General features: G+C 44.8%; 1 protein-coding gene across 1 annotated transcript; it reads right to left on the reverse strand.

The window, feature by feature from the left end:
* Positions 1–649: 649 nt before the first annotated feature.
* On the reverse strand, positions 650–10,952 carry LOC310775289 (galactosylgalactosylxylosylprotein 3-beta-glucuronosyltransferase 1-like; the record flags this gene model as incomplete). Its single annotated transcript, XM_083635427.1, has 4 exons — positions 650–736; positions 1,589–1,885; positions 8,831–9,342; positions 10,841–10,952. 4 exons carry the CDS (start codon positions 10,950–10,952, stop codon positions 650–652), a joined length of 1,008 nt encoding a protein of 335 aa, XP_083491553.1.
* Positions 10,953–16,528: the final 5,576 nt, after the last annotated feature.

The raw sequence follows: 16,528 nt of genomic DNA on the forward strand, positions 1-16,528 counted from the left end.
CACCACAGAAGAAGAAGAAGAATTTATGATGAATTTGAGTGTGTCCCAGAGGCTTCGGAGGCAGCTGTGTTCCAGACCCAGGGGGGTCTAACTCCCACGGGCCCACTAGTAAATAAAAGTTAAATGACAACAAAGTATGACTGTGTAGAATTATGCTGATTTCTGAGCCATAAATCTAGCTAGCTATGGCATTGGCTTGTTAGAATGTCATATTACAAAGTGCAAATATGATTTTGATGCAGAGCTTGTGAAACGAATGTGAAAAAGCCATAGAGTTACTCGTATTACTACAGCAGTTTTTTTTTTTGCTATTATCGCAATTTTTTGGATTGTGATATTAGTATTGATATGTATTGTCACATTTTCATATTGTGATATATTGAATTTAGATACTGTATATCATCCCATCCCTATCATATACCTTCAAAATATTGAAGGAGAAATAGCAGATTGATTGCTGCTTGATTTAGGAAAAGTTCATCAAATCACTTTAACTCGGTATGTAGGCTAAAGGCTCAACGTCTATCTCATGGTGCACTGTGAGCCAAGATACTCCCCCAACCTCCTATCACCCAAGATAATCACTGCACGGACTTGGGGTAATTTGTACATCTATATCTCTGCCATTACCTGTGTCGAATGAAGCATCTCATATCTCCACATTAGAGTCTGTAAATCCTTTCGTGCCCTCATTCACTAGCACAGGCTTCTCTGTCCGTGTGTGCCAGACTAATACCTGGAAATAAGAAGAAACAGATAGAGAAGAGTGGAAATATATTAAATGTAATGAAATGCTAATACTGTGAACACAAGTATTAGCTTCTAGATGCTGTGTAGTACTATTATATAGGTATACTACTATATAACTGCTACACGGTATCTGGAAGCAGAGCGTGGCATTTCTTGTTTATTAGCCCTATGTGTACAGTGTCGACAGCCAAGGATCTACAACAAGTCTTCTGACTTGTATACAGTGATATATACTGGATTATTTCCCACAGCGCTGGCCAGCAGGCCCGCCACGGTCAGAAGAGGGCAAAGTCAGGACACTCAATCAGTCACTCATTCACTCATGGACGTTTAGTGAAGGAGGCGGGGCTAGGGAATAGGGATCATAGCTAGGGATAGGAAGATCGTTGAGAGTCGGGATTTGAGGGGTGCATATGGGGAGTGATGGCTAGGGGGATTTGGGGAGGAAGGGGCTGAAGGAAGGGGCGGGGCTGGGGAAAGGGGGCCGTAGCTAGGGATAGGAAGGTTGTAGAGAGCCGGGATTCGAGGCGTGGGTAGGGGGAATGGCTAGGGGGATGTGGGTGGTGGGAGGGCTAGGGCAAAGGGGTCAGGGTTCGAGGGGTGGGTAGGGAGAGTGGCTGGGGGATGTGGGTGGGTTAGGGTAGGGGTAGGACCATTTTCCATGTTGAAAACAATTAGCTGTGTTGTTGAAGTACCCCCCAAACATTGCCTAAAGTGCCATAAGTCTGAATGGCCACACCGCTGCATCGTGGGCTTCAAGATATTTTGCGCTCGTTTGCCACGTCATGGTGTTGCTCAACAATTCAAACATACAGACAGCCTTCCCTCCTTCCCCTACCTTAGTGCAGTTAGCAGCTTTGGGCTCCAAGTCATTAAGAGTGACCAGCTCCTTCAGTAAGCTGCTCTCCTGATAACCTCCCTTCACACCGCGCAACTTGAAATAAGCCTGAGGTTTATAGAGAATGAGGCGCAGGTTCACCGCAAACCCGGCCATGTCGATGGCGAAGGGCCGGTGTGGGTCGAACACAGTTCTCCAGCCGTACACCTTGCCCAAGGTGTTCACTTTAGGGGACTCGTACCGCAGGCCGCCCACAAACGCCACAGGCCACACTGACACTTTTCTGGTGGAACGCATCTGGTATTTGGAAGCACAGAGAGAGACATGTCAGATATGTGGTGCAGGTCATTCTTGCCAGTAATCCGTAAAGAATCAAAATGAAGATTAAGCAAGGGACACACTACACCACCGAGCAGGCTCTGAAAGGATTGGGCATCATGCACAATAATGGCATCATCAGCTGATTTTGTTGTTGTTGTAGCACAAGAAAAGAAAAGAAAAAGAAAACACCAGTCGTGATGGCCAATTCAGATGTTCTATGTGCCCAATCTTACCAGGAACAAACTAATGCCTCACCTGATGTTGCCACGCCCACTTTTTATCTTCCTTGTCAGACGCAATAGAGAGCCAAAGTGGAACGTCACTTCCTGCTTCAGCACTGTACGAGAGATTTTCATCCGCCATTTATTTTCCCATAGACATTTCGTAAAATGCTTCTAAAAAGAGTTTTACTTCGTTTCGAACTCAAGCTCTCACTCAAGTCTAGTGCCATCTCGCTGCGCACCGCAGCAACTGGAAGAATATCATTTTTTGCTCCAAAAATGAACTTTTTATATAACCAACCAGCTACCGACAGGTGGGGTGGTAACCTTGGGAATGAGGCGGCCACCCACATTCCTTTCCCCGTGACAACGTCACGTCCGCCCAGATCCCAAGATGCCACTCCTCGTTCTTCCAGCCCATCTGGTAGTTTGCGCTCTCAGGCCGAGCTAATTCCGTTTTATTTGCCCGACTAAACAAGGGCGTTCGGTGGACGAGTTTCTTCAGGCTTCAGGGACCTGATCCTGCATTCTCTTCACCAAGGGCGATGGTCACAGCTCATCTAAAGATAAGAGTGTCTTGCCTTATCTTTTGTTAGCACATTCTGCTTAGGCTACCGCCGTGTAGCTTGCATGCTCTCACCCCGGCTGGGGTAACGATTAAGTCTGAGATATTAGCTTAGCGAATATGCTAGCTAGGTCAGCTTGCTTTCACACAAGTGTGTTGCCGCTTCTCTCAGCCTTAACTAGATAGCTAGCTTGCATCCGTGCAAATAGCATCTACTATTGACCTTCTCCTCGGCCGAGGAGTTTTCCTCCGAGAGTGACTAGTAGGCTTGTTAGCTCGCGCTTGTCTCTCTCTGCTTACGCTAGCTGAGCTAGTGGTTTTGTTCACGCTTGTTCTCTCTAGTTAACAGGTCATGTTGCTGCCTTCCCTTCGGGTCAGGTTATTGCCGCTTTCGTTGCACGTGCACGTTCGCTAGCCTCCGGGTGGCTTACTGCCTAGCTTCTTCACACTAGTTTACTAGCGTCCTTGCGGTACTCCCACTAAACCGGGTGTGGCCTGCGGGAGCTTGTTGTTAGTTTTAGCTTCCTGCTTTTCTCATGCTTAGCATGAAGAAGGGAGAGTCAGCGAGGGGATGCGTGGTGTGCAAAGCTACGTTAGCTGATTACGACCGGCATAATAGGTGCGTGTTCTGCCTCGGGCATGAGCACGCTGCACATGCACTTTTGGACCCTCGGTCTTGCGGCCGCTGTGCTACCTTCAAGATAGCCGTGCTGCGCCATAGAGCGGACCTCTTTGTTGAGGGGGACATCCCTCCCAGCGGTACGCTTCCCAAGAGAAGCATGTCCGTGAAATCGGTATATTTTCTGACTTGTAAGGGGTCCTTGGCTGAAAAACATTTGAGAACCTCTGTCTTAAGGTGTACGTAGCCGCGATTTCTGTTTGCCACATGGGAATTGAGGGTAGGCCCGTGGGGGGGCTCCCTCTAGTCTCGCGCTTCATGAAGGGGGCACGTAGGTTGCGCTCGCCGTCGCGGGGCGTCTTTCCCAAATGAGACTTGGTCACGGTGCTGGACGGGCTCGCGGGTCATCCGTTCGAGCCCTTGGACTCCGTCGATCTGAAGTTTCTGTCTTTGAAGACTGCGCTGCTGCCTTGTCATCAGGAAAGAGGGTTGGTGACCTGATTGCCCTCTCGGTGCAGCAGTCCTGCATGGTGTTCGCGGATGATGGGCGCAGGGTCACGTTGCGACCTAACCCTGCGTACCAACCTAAGAATATTAATGCCAGCTTTAGGTCTATGGTCATAGACTTGTCAGCTTTCTGTCCCCCGCCGTTCAGTTCGGACGAGGAGCAACGTTTGCACATGCTGTGTCCCGTAAGGGGGCGCCCTCAGCCTACGTGGCCAGGACGCGCTCGTTACGTACTTCAAACCAGTTGTTGGTCTATTTCGGGCAGAGGGCCTAGGGCAGACCCCTTTCCAAGGATCGCTTATCACACTGGATAGTGGAGGCGATTGCTTTGGCATACTCTGCCGCGGGTAAGGTACCCCCGGAGGGTATCAAGGCGCATTCTACGCGAGGTGTTGCGACGTCTTGCACATTATTGCGTGGTGTATCGGTGGAGGACATGTGCGGACCTCATGGTCCTCTCATCACACGTTTGTTAGGTACTACAGTCTTGACGTGTCCGGCTCGCTCTTCGCGCATGCGGTACTGTCAACGGCGAGAAGGTAGTGTCGTTGCCTCTCCAAATGCCACACGGTTGGGCATGAGCAATTCGCCATGCGTCCGTTGTTCACTGATGCCTCTCGGGTCGCTGTGAGGGGTGCTCCCGGCAGCAAGGGCGGTTGAATTTGGCACTAAAGTGAGAGCTTGAGTTCGAAACAAAGTAAAATGTTAGGGTTGTGCTACACCCAGGTTTAACGAGTGAGAACGAGAGCTCTCACTACCCAGCCTTGCTGTGTCGACGCATCGTTGCGCAGATGGGCTGGAAGATGGAGTGGTGTCTTGGGATCTGGGCGGACGTGACGTTGTCGCAGGGAAAGGAATGTGGGTGGCCGCCTCAGTCCCAAGGTTACCACGCCACCTGTTGGTGACAAAGGTCATTTTTTGAGCAAAAAATGATATTCTTCCAGTTGCTGCGGTGCACAGCGAGGTGGCACTAGAGTGAGAGCTCTCGTTCTCACTCGTAAAACCTTGGTTGTAGCAAAACCCTAATGTTTTACTTGTTCAAACCAAACGGTACAGATATATTTAGAAACAGGAGAGACCGCATAACATTTCACTCGGACCAAAACGTAAAAAATTAAAATATGTGGGTTTAAAGAAAATATTTTTTCAATGTTTTTTTTTTTTTTTGGTCCAAGTGAAATGTTCTATGGTCTGTCCCGATTCTAAATATAGCTGAACCGTTTGGTTTGACCAAGTAAAAGCATTTATATGAATATCTATGGGAAAATAAATTGCGGAAGAAAATCTCTGGTACAGTGCTAAAGCAGGAAGTGACGTTCACTTTGCCTCTCTATTGTATTTGTTCTTCCGGTTCAGCGTTAGTTACTGCTGCGAGGAGCCGATGGCTGTACCCCGTCGGCATAACGTTAGTTACAAGAGCACGTCGACAGTGTTTTCTCACTGCCAGTACAGTAGAGGTTGACAGATACTAGCTAGTCTGACAGGTCACACAGCCAGTGCTCCTCACTGCTCGTTAAACATTTCCAAGGCGTTATTCTGATAAACTGGTCACATATTTGGAATGTTAGGTTCTCATCAGCTTTTTGGCAAGTCTAAAAATGATAAAGGTAGGCGTAATCTACTTCTGGGTCTAAAACGGAATAACGATTACAAAATGACCTCATGCAGAAGCGTCCTGATATGGGCAAATGATAAGGTGAATAAAGCTGCTTGTGTAGAATACAGATTCCTTCCTACTAATTTCTTCCTTCCTACTAATTATTGTGCTTGCTGAAAGCAAGGCACAATCTATGATATCCTTTTATTCTATCTGCTAAAATGTCTGCGCGTAATATCTCCCACATTTTTCACACTACATAGACATGCAAGACCTCAAAACAAAGCGCTTTGGACAATAGTTGCGATTAAAGGATGGCTTTACCGATTATCAACCCACTTTGCCTCATTATAATGTCGTTAATATAAGCAGATGGACAGTGTTTACCTTCGCTATATGTTTTCCACACGGAGAGCTCCCATTTCATTCTCTGACAAAACGCTCCGCTGTGATGCGTTTTACGTCACAACGCATCACAACGGAACGGCGGAAGCTCTGCTCGAGACAGAATCTGCTCCGAGGGCTGTCGATTCGGCTTCCACGGCGGCTGTTATTGTTTATTTTAATTTTTAAGTATGCGCACATCCACGGAGAATTGCATCGAGAGCCTTAATGACTTGCAGCTACAGCGAAGGTAAACACTGCCCATCTGCTTATATTAACGACATTATAATGATACAAAGTGGGTTGATAATCGGCAAAGTACATCCTTTAAGTGTGATTTTCCCCCCATTCACTTCAATGGGGGTTCGAAAATGTTTGCATTAAATTAGCTGTAGCTCAGAAACCATGAGAGCCACAGCTACCAAAACTTGGTAGGGAGGTTCACAGTCGCCTTTTACTAATGGGTGAAAAAATTACACCAATTGACCTGATGGTGGTGCTACAACAGCCCCTCTCTACATTTTGGTCCATAACTTTTGAACCGTAGGGTCAATAATCAAAATTCTTTGTCCAAAACCGCACGCACGCACGCACGCACGCACGCACGCACACACACACACACACACTAGGGATGTCACAATATATCGTCCTACAATATATCGCAATATCAAAACGTGACAATATGTATCGTTGAGATGAAATCTCATATCGTGAGAAGAAGAAGCTGAACATGGTGGCACTGATCTGCATCTGATTGCATGCTCGCTCTCCTTTTCATTGCTTTGTTTGAACAGACGAGGGACGTTACAGACACGGAGGATGAAAATGGTGAAATTACTCAAATTAGTGTGGAGGATGCCCCCTCAACTACAAATCGATTGCAAAAAAATATTGTTAAAATATCGTATCGTTATCGTGAACCCAATATCGTGTATCGTATTGTATCGTGAACTGAGTGTATCGTGACACACACACACACACACACACACACACACACACACACACACACACACACACACACACACACACACACACACATTCTTTTCTTTCTGGATTTGATATTTCCCATTTTCACTGAAGGCACTGAAGCACTCTGGTGGAGAAATAAATAATTTTACTTTGAAGGAAGGGAGGAAGTGCTTATTGATTGTAATTCTGTCCAGCCACAGAAGTCACACACACCTCTATTATACATTTTTTTACATCAAAAGTCCCACTATTACACATGTTTTTGTTACCCAGGAAATCAGCAGGGGTTAGCAGCAGCAGCATCGCCTTTTAAACTTTTAGATCACACTCCCAACCCGCGTTTCTCTCCACGGCTGCGGGCTCTCTTCCCCCTCCCTTGTCCCTTCTTCTCTCACTGCCCAGGCGCAGTGTCAGGCCAGCCAAAACAAAATGGAAACTTCCGGGTAAACATTTCAAACTAATGTCATTTAAACAAGTAAATAGCTTTTGGCAGCTTTGGGCATCAGGGGAAAACGGGCAGGTGCTCGGGCACCCCTAGCACCCCACTCTGCACGTGCCTGCCCCTCAGCCAGCTGGGATCAGAAGTGAACCGTTCGCTTGGCCAGTGATTGGCCAGTGGTGGATTCAGTTTTCACTAATCAGTAACGACTTTGCGATCAGTGACGGCATGGGAGGCGCAGCCCATTTTTCGAACCGCTCTCTCATTGGTGCTACGACCTGTCACTCATTCAATTTCACCCCCCCTAGACATGCCCCCAAACCCCAGCAGTGGCTGTGAAGTGGCACTGACTCACTATGTAGTATGCGGAGTGCAGCGATTCAACGTAATATTTGAGTCTGGGGAGAGAGACTACCCTTGCGTCAAAAACAGCAGCACAATGCGGACAGAGAGGAAACCATGGCCGGGAATGAGAATGTAATGTTGAAAAATAAGCTACGTTCGGCAATTAACTGCAGAATCTCAGACAGTAAACAACATGCCTTTCATCGTTTCCTCAAAGACCCTGGAAGGTAATTATTCACAAATGTGACTCAGCCTCAGCCTTGTTATTGTCAAGTTATTGTCAGGTTGTTATGGGTGGGGTAGATTTACATGATTGCAAATTCTACATTGACATTTATTTATTTTCGATTCTAGAAATGGTCTGGATATACTGTTGTAGTCAGTGAATTTTTTACCACAACTGTAATGCAGCTTTATATAAGGACACTTATATAAGTGCTTTCATCAATAATTGTGTTTTCTTTCAAAATAAATCAATCAAATTGAATTTGTAAATCTGAACCCATGATTTCAAAGTGCTGTATTTAGTATTCATTGTTATTTAATAAATTAAATTCAGAATGAATGTTTACAAACATGTTTTCGGATCATTGTTCAACTGGCAGAGGTACTTTTCTATGCAGGATGTTTTACTGTATGCTGTTACCATAGACAGACAGGTTTAACTAGTCTCCTTAGGGGCCAAAATGGCGGAGGCATAGCTCTGCTGCTGCGTGCTGATATGGCGCTGCAATGGAGCGATCTATTGAATGTCACTTCTTATCAATGCACGTTCTTTCGAGCAGCTCTGAGCAAGAGAATTGCATGCTGGGTCGGGAAATGCTGGAGAGACAAATGGGCTATTTGGACAATGTTTGAGTCCCTGCTCACTCTTGGCTGTTTTAAACTAATAAACACAGCTCCTGCACCTCTGTGCAAAATGTGCCCCTATGAGCAGGGACAAGTGAGAAATGCAGTTAAATGCAGCTAAAACTGCCATTTCATTGCTACTGTGTTTACACAAATGCTGCCTTCAAATGCACTGGGAAACATCCTTTCTGTGCTTTACTGTCTGTGTTTGCCTGTGATCGCGTGGCTGCAGCGGGCTCATTTTTGAAGCTACAGTAGAGAGAAGCACTTATATTGCATCAAAGGATATGGTCAAGGGCAGGGGCATTGCAAGGGAGGCGGGGCGTCGCGAGGACAGCAAGCACAATTACATTTTCTTTAGGAAATTTAGCCCGTTCTAGTTCCTACTAATTTGCATGAAAATATATCCAGAGCTTCCTTCCTCACCTCCTCAAACAATTCCAGACTGTACGTGTTGTCGTCGTCCGCGAAGTAGACAACCCCAGGCTGGCTGCTGTTGACGGAGAAGGTCTCCCGGAGCCAGCGCAGGGCCAGGTTCCTCTGCATGGTTCCCCGTGGTATTCGGGGATCTCTGGTGTCCCCGCGTACCTTGTAGTTCCTGGGCGTCTCCACGTTGAGGTGGGTATAGTTGAGACCCGCGTCCTGGAGGAGACGGCTGACCAGAGCGCTCCTCCTCTGGGAGTCCTCCACCAGGATCCAGTGCAGGTTGGGCACGTGGAGGAAGGTGTTGGCCAGACGCGTCAGCTCCGCCTTCTGCACTGGCCGGGTGTAGGTGGGGGTGACGACATGAATGGTGGGCAGCATGTCAGACCAGGGCGGAGGCCGGCTGTAGACGTACTCGGTGCGCACCACCTCCACGATGTCCCGATTCTGCAGGGAACAGGACTCCTTGAAGGCGAATGTGTTCCGGGAGTTGGAGCGACTGTCACGACTGTCATCTGAGGCCAGGAGGGATAATGGTTACACTGTTAGAACATGCCTTTATGTCCTGTCTATAAGCCATGTTTCCTGTTGACATTCAAGGACCCTAAATAGAAGGATAAGACATCCCTCACGACACAGCGTTCGAATTTTGCATTGGGCCAGACTTTGGGCCAGTTCTATTGAAGTGAATGGGGCCGGGGCGGGCAGGTTAAGTGACTTAACCTGCCCGCCCCAGACTTACTAGTCCCATTATAAACCATCATATCTGTGTTGTTTCACCTATGGTTGAAAAATGCTTCCACCAGATTAAAGAAAACACATTACATGATGTTTTTTATGTAAATGTGCATGTTTAGAGGCGCAGAGAACAGGCAGGACGAAGGAGCTTGATTTGTCACTCACGCCGTTTATTCCAAACACACCAACCACCACCACCAGGTAACTTCCCCTCCTCCCACAACCCACAGTGTTAAAGGGCACTGTCCATCATGGTGAATTAGATCCCACATTCCTCTACACATGTTTGTTTTCCTTATTATTGGTCTCCAAACAGATCATGGCTCTGTCCAGCATATAGTCAACTCAAGCCCCTGTTTAGTCCAAATTACAGCTAGATTAGCTAACTACATTATGGTACATGACCGAGCGGGGCATCAGTCCACATCATGTAATGTGTTTTCTTTAATCTGGTTGAAGCATTTTTCAATCCAAGATGAAACGACACAGATATGTTGGTTTATAGTGGGACAGCCCGCCCCATTCAACTCAATAGAACAGGCCCGAAAGTCTGGCCCCAATGTAAAATTCGAACACTGTGACATGAGTGATGTTATGTCTTATCCTTTCTTTTGGGTCGTTATTGATATTTTGCTGCCCTATATGAGTCAGAGTGTGTGCTCTCTTTAATCTGGAGAATAATTAGAAGCTAAGCTGTTTTCATCCTCATACTCATGTAGCAGTGGGAGAGATGCTCTAGTGACTGATGCTAGAGCTCATGGGCTTTAGCCTCCTTGCTAGAGCATCTGCCTCCCATGCCTCTCATGCCGGAGGTTCCCGGTTCAATCCCCAGCTGCGGGGGGACTACACAACATGGTTACATTCAAACTTAATTAGATATTACACACTAGCTTCATGGCATTATCAACATGTCACATTTTTCCACGGAGCGACTGTTTTGCAGCAGTCAGCCCAGCAATAGAATGACATGAAATTAACCAAAGACAGATCATATTGTTCAAGAAAAATTAAAATAAAATGTAAAAAAAACAAAGACAGATCCATAGGGCATGCTGTGCAAAGTTAATATGTAATGAAGTCTATCTGCATATTTTTAAACACTTTTTGGGAACCCCAGAGCTTGCTGGGGAGTAATAAATAATTTAATGGTTACAGAAATAATATTGAGTGGTGACGAGGGTTTTTATTTAGGTTTTATTATTAGGTTTTTATTTGCACAAATAGCCTACTTTAGTTGTCACTATATCCCGAAACATGTGTGGGAGTAATTTTTACCCTTTCGAGTAGCTAGCAGAGGAGTGAGTGCACTTTGGTGCCAAACAGTGAAGAGTAGTGTCCAGGGCAACACGATCAACACAATGGCTAGGATGTCTCGTCTCTTCGGCATCTCCGGGGTCAGACCTGAATCATGTCATTACCTGCAGGACACAGCAGACATTTAACGCCTCCACTGATTACTTGAATAGACGACCATGATTGAAAGTGCAAGTGCTGATGTGATGTCTGTGTATATACTGAGGCATCCAGTAAATATGAACTATATAAACAACTGTTTCTGAAAATCATTAAATAAAAGATATACGCTAACATCTAAACAGAGCAAACATACATCCTTAACAGCTTTCTTCCATTAAATAATACCTCAGATTTTTTTTTTTTTTTTTTAGTCCAACCAGGTTTGCATTCCCCCGGGAAGGACTTTAAAGTCAAAGTGAACCGGAGGCGAATGCAATAGAAAACAAATTGAGAGGCGGACCATATACGTGTCGATGATTTGATTTGACAATTCTGTCGACTGGCTTTGGCATTGGTCAACAGTGTTGGGGGTAACTCATTACAAAAGTAACATATTACATGTAATATATTACTTTTAGCAGTAACTCAGTAATATAACTTATTACTTCAGTAATATTATACCAGTTACTTTGTCAAGTAACTCAAGTTACAAATTGAGTTACATTTTTTAAAATCAAAGCACATATTTAAAAAAGATACAATCATTTCCTAATCAAACTGTCTGTTTTTATGAAAATAACCACTATAGATGACGATAACAAAGGAAAAGAGTAACATTTCGAATTTTGGATTGTTTACACTGACTTCAAGGCAGTTGAAATGATTTTTTGGGATGGTTCCGGGGCAGCGATGTCATTCTGCTGCTGCTGTTGTTTTGGTGAAAGTAATGCAGAAGTAGTGTAATAAGTAATGAGTTACTCGACACAGACAGTAATATTGTAAAGTAACTTATTACTTTCAAATGAAAGTAACTAGTAATATGTAGTATATTACATTTTGAAAGTAACTTGCCCAACACTGTTGGTCAACCATGGCGTGTTCCACCCCCAAATCGAGTGGGATTCAGCGTGTTGTCGTGCTACGCGAGTGGGATCCGCGGAGTACCAGCCAGCCACTTGCTTCATGTGGAGCGAGTGGACAATCCGATGCATGGGTGCTGCCCGCCAGCCTGAAATCTCCGAGGGGAGACCCCTGACTACCACGCTCTCAAGCGCGCGCCTTTTACGCTATTTCTGTAAATACGATATTCCTGGAATGCGCGGTTTAACGAGCCAGTTACATTTCTTTGCATTCTTAGAGATTATAGTTTTTGTTTTTTATTCATGTTTCATGTAATTGGCCAAGTTAGTAGTTAGTTTATGGGATAGGAATTCTGCCAGATGACAGGCACTAGGCGCCATTTTCTACTTCATTTGGAAGAGAAAATTATCCTGAAATGAGGATTTGATTGACAGCTGCATGTCGTGATATGATTGGTTGAAATGGGGTAGACATTTGATAGTACTAGGTGACGTCAGCAAACTGTAGATTAGTGTTATCAATGAAATGAATTTTTGATGTGAAAAAGTGTGAAAAACTAAAGGAATTCGATTTTTGTGATTTCTTTTGCATACATCATTAAATAGGTGCACTGCATACCCATGTATTTGAACTAAAAGAAAAGAAAAGTAATTTTTGGGTTCAGCTTGACTTTAATAAAACTTACCCACAATCTGCTGCGAACTACCCTGGGGGCTGTTCAATACGTTCTTTTAGATCTAAGATGGGCAGCACGGTGGTACCATCACCTGCATTAAATACCCCATGACAGCAAGCACCCACTGTCTTTGAGCCTGTCCACTTAGTCCTGATCGGCTCGGGGTGGCCTAGTTACTGTAGCTGACCCAACGCTTTGACCTGCCTGTAGAAAGGAGCAAGTGAAAAGACCAATTTCCCCTTTGTGGAAATAATAGAGTACCGTATAACAAATTTGTTATTCAAGTTTGTATTTCCTCTTAAAATGCAGCAGCGAGGCTTTTAACCTTAACAAGGAAACATCACCCCACTTTTAGACTCTTTACACAGGGTGCTAGTTTGAATTGATTTCAAAATGCTAGCAGTTCCTTTCAGGTTAAAGTCTGGTTGTAGCTTCTGACTGCAACCCTATAAGCTGTGGGTGACATTGTGCTTTTAAAGCCACTCTAATGATCTCCCTGAGGAGATCAAGCTAGCGAAATCAGTATCTTTATTTTAACTTGTATACAGTAGGGTTATCTAATTATTGTCACTGTGCAAATTGTTTCCTATTGCTAATTATTTTACATTTTCTCGTTCTATTTTCAGATTCCCCCCCCCCTGCATTTGTTATTCCAAATTATTTTTGCACTAATAGGCTATGGAGTATTTTTGTAAAAAAAATATATATATATTCATTGCTTATGTTTTTAGTTTACTTTCCTGTAATTGTATTTTGTACATTTGCTTTTGTAGAGTGCTATACAATTGAGTTTAAATTGTTATTGTTGTCATTTGATGACAGCTTGTGCAAGTGCAAGTGTCTCCCTTGTAGAAGACTGCATTTAATTGTCTTTTTTAAAGGAACCATTCCCTCTAATATATAGCTAGCATGCTGCCTGAATGGAGGAGCTGGTTCATTGAGTTTCCTAATCTAATGGCCCCGTCACTGTGCATGTTACTATGTGAATTGCATTGTAAAGTACCATAGGAGGTGGCCCTCCATTGAGGATAGCTGCAAGGCACATACTGCAAGAAAAATAAATTGCCTCAGCCTGCTGGAGCTACTGCACAGCAGAAAATAGGTCAGAAAATGCTCCAAGCTTCTTTTTTGTCTGATTTAAAAGCACACTGGAATACTCTACATTGACAGAGACTGGGGGATTCGGATTCATTCACTCTGTGTTGGGTTCAGTTAAAACCCTGAAGTAATGCAACAAATGTTCTGTAAGATCTTACCCGTGTTTATAGCTAACACACAGTCCAAAGGCAGGCTCTGGATCCAGAGGCCTGAGAAAGACTGTCTCTGCCAGTCGTTTCGTTCAGTCCATCATCCCTGCACTGAGGAAACACACACAGCTGTTAGGCTAGTCCATTTGACCAGCATATACATGTAGACATCCACCAACCCTTCCCTCAGTTCACATCTCAGACATCAAAAGTACAGAAACCTCAAGCAGCTACCCTCAGCTGTTTTCCTTCTCACTAGTCTCTTCATGAGACAGATCCTCTGCTCGTTAATCTCCACTCTTTAGACATAATGAATCCTTGATTAAATAGGATCAACCCCAGTCTGTGAGATCAAGCGGCTAATTATCAAATCAGGTTAGGTTTAATGGGGTCATATTTTAACAGCATGTCATTGATATCGACATGCTAATTAACTATGCACACATCATGTTGACAAGCAATGGCTTACATCTCCATTTTAAGGTGAACGCTCTCTGGCTGTATTACAACATAAATTATGGATACCAGGCAGCACTCTACGGGCGATAATTCACTGTTATTGTTTAGCAATTTATTTCAGAAGCAAAAGACAAGTTGGCATGATCCACTCTCCATTTACCCATACAGAGAATCTGATATGACATTCCCGTGGCTTTTGTTATTTATGGCAGTGGTTCTCAAAGTGGCATCCTTGAGGGGGTTCCAGGAGGTCCCCAGCAAAAAGGGGAATCATTTATTATATAACCCCGGTTTTATGAATAATATGAGTGAGATAACTCACCTTGGGGAACTGACCTCTGTGACAGAGAGCATCATATTTAATTCCACACCAATACCCTCATATTGGGGTAAGAGAAGATTACATTTCTCACTTTTTGCCGCTAGGGGCAGTAGCACCGTCCTTTAGGGGCGGCGGGGCTTGGTAACACCATTGACAATGAGCCTTCTTCTCGCCCACCCTGGCAAGAAGGTTTGTCTGGTGAGTTATCTCACTCATATTATTCATAAAACCGGGGTTATATACATAACCTTGTTTTATTTCTAACAATTGTGAGATAACTCACGAGATAACTTTTTGGGATGTGGGAGCACCGGTATGTCAGACGGCTCATAACTCCGACCTGAAGGGAAGTTGCCAAGCTCCTTACTGTGACCCAAGACTGCCTGTGCCACGCACGGGGTAGCCCCGCTTCTCCTCTTTCCGTGTAGACGATGCTACCTATTATTTTTTACAGAGCTTTCGACCAGAGTGCGCTGTTGAGCGCTGTGACGGCTGGGCTCTAACCCGGAAAAAATTATATCACCAGCACCTTCGGATGAAACGAGGCATTTATGAGCAGCGTCGAGCTTTCTAACCCCGACGTCGAGAAGCTATGAACCCTTCTTCTCAATGTATGTGGCTTTGAAATGTTTCTGTGACACTTGTAAATACGTCCGTATCACTGATTTAGACAGCTTGGGAGCCAAAGTCGCAGGCAAGTCTATGTACGGAGACGGGACTCTTTCTAGGGTAGCATTACAAGGAAGATAAAAGCAGAAAGGAAATTAAGATGCCTCCAAAGAAACCTGCGAGTCATTCGCAGATGGAGGACGACATGGAGGAGATCCGCAAATCTCTTAACTTCATGTCGGAGGAGCTCACCAGTGTAGCAAGGCAGCAGAAGACGCTGATGGAACTAATGAAGGAAGTCAAAACAACTAAAGACCCTCGTTAAAGAGAGGGATATCCAAATCGAAGTTCTAGAACGGAGGGTAAACAGCTTGGAACAATACTCGAGGATGGAAGATGTCAGTATTAGCGGACTGGATGTTAAACCACGGTCCTATGTTAAAGCTGCAGCCGTAGGAAGAAGCGACGGCGCAGATGCTCACATCGAGGACCAACAGTCACTTGAAATGCAAGTTACAAGTTTTCTTAATACCAAAAACATCCACCTTGAAACTAACAACATCGCGGCATGTCACGTCCTCCCTCGAAAGGATCGCAATGCTAAACCTGCCATCATAGTTAGGTTTGTGAACTGTAAACACAAAATCGAGCTAATGATGCAGGGGAAGAAATTAAAAGGATCTGCGGTTTTCCTGAATGAACACCTAACATCAAAGAACGCCAAGATTGCCCGAGAGGCCCGCAATCTGAGGAAACTCAACAAAATACAAGCAACATGGACCAGGAACTGCAAAGTACTAATACGGATCCACTTCCGAAGAAGCCAAAGTAATAACGGTAAGAGAACTCAAAGACCTAGACCATTACAGATAAATGTCAAATCCCATTAAGGATTGGCTGGTTCAACCTATTGGCCTATCGGGCGCTGTCAGGTATCTCTCTGGAGAAGAGCAATCCAAATGTGGAACATTAATAAAATAATATTCATTTTCTTCTGCTTTTTTGGCTTGACTTCTTGCATAGATCATATGTTTTTCTCTTTGCTGGATGCTGGATTTCTTTTTTCCATTTTTGCATGGAAGCTGCAAGCATGGCTCTATTGTGGCTTGATTTTTTGCATGGAATAGCCTATATGTTCTCTCTTTTGCTGGTTGCTGGTTGCTGGATTTATTTTTTCCCTCTTTTGCATGGAAGCTGCAAGCTTGGCTCTATTCTTTGGCTGGAACCTTTTGACTCTGATATGGAAATATCTCTGGAAGGATATTATTTGGCCTCTGTGTGTGTGGCGAGGTCGGTGTGTCTGTCTGAGGCGGTGCGCACGTGGGCGTGTGCAG

The sequence above is a fragment of the Poromitra crassiceps genome (assembly GCF_964638095.1).
Source record: "Poromitra crassiceps genome assembly, chromosome: 1".
Taxonomy (NCBI): Eukaryota; Metazoa; Chordata; class Actinopteri; order Beryciformes; family Melamphaidae; genus Poromitra; species Poromitra crassiceps.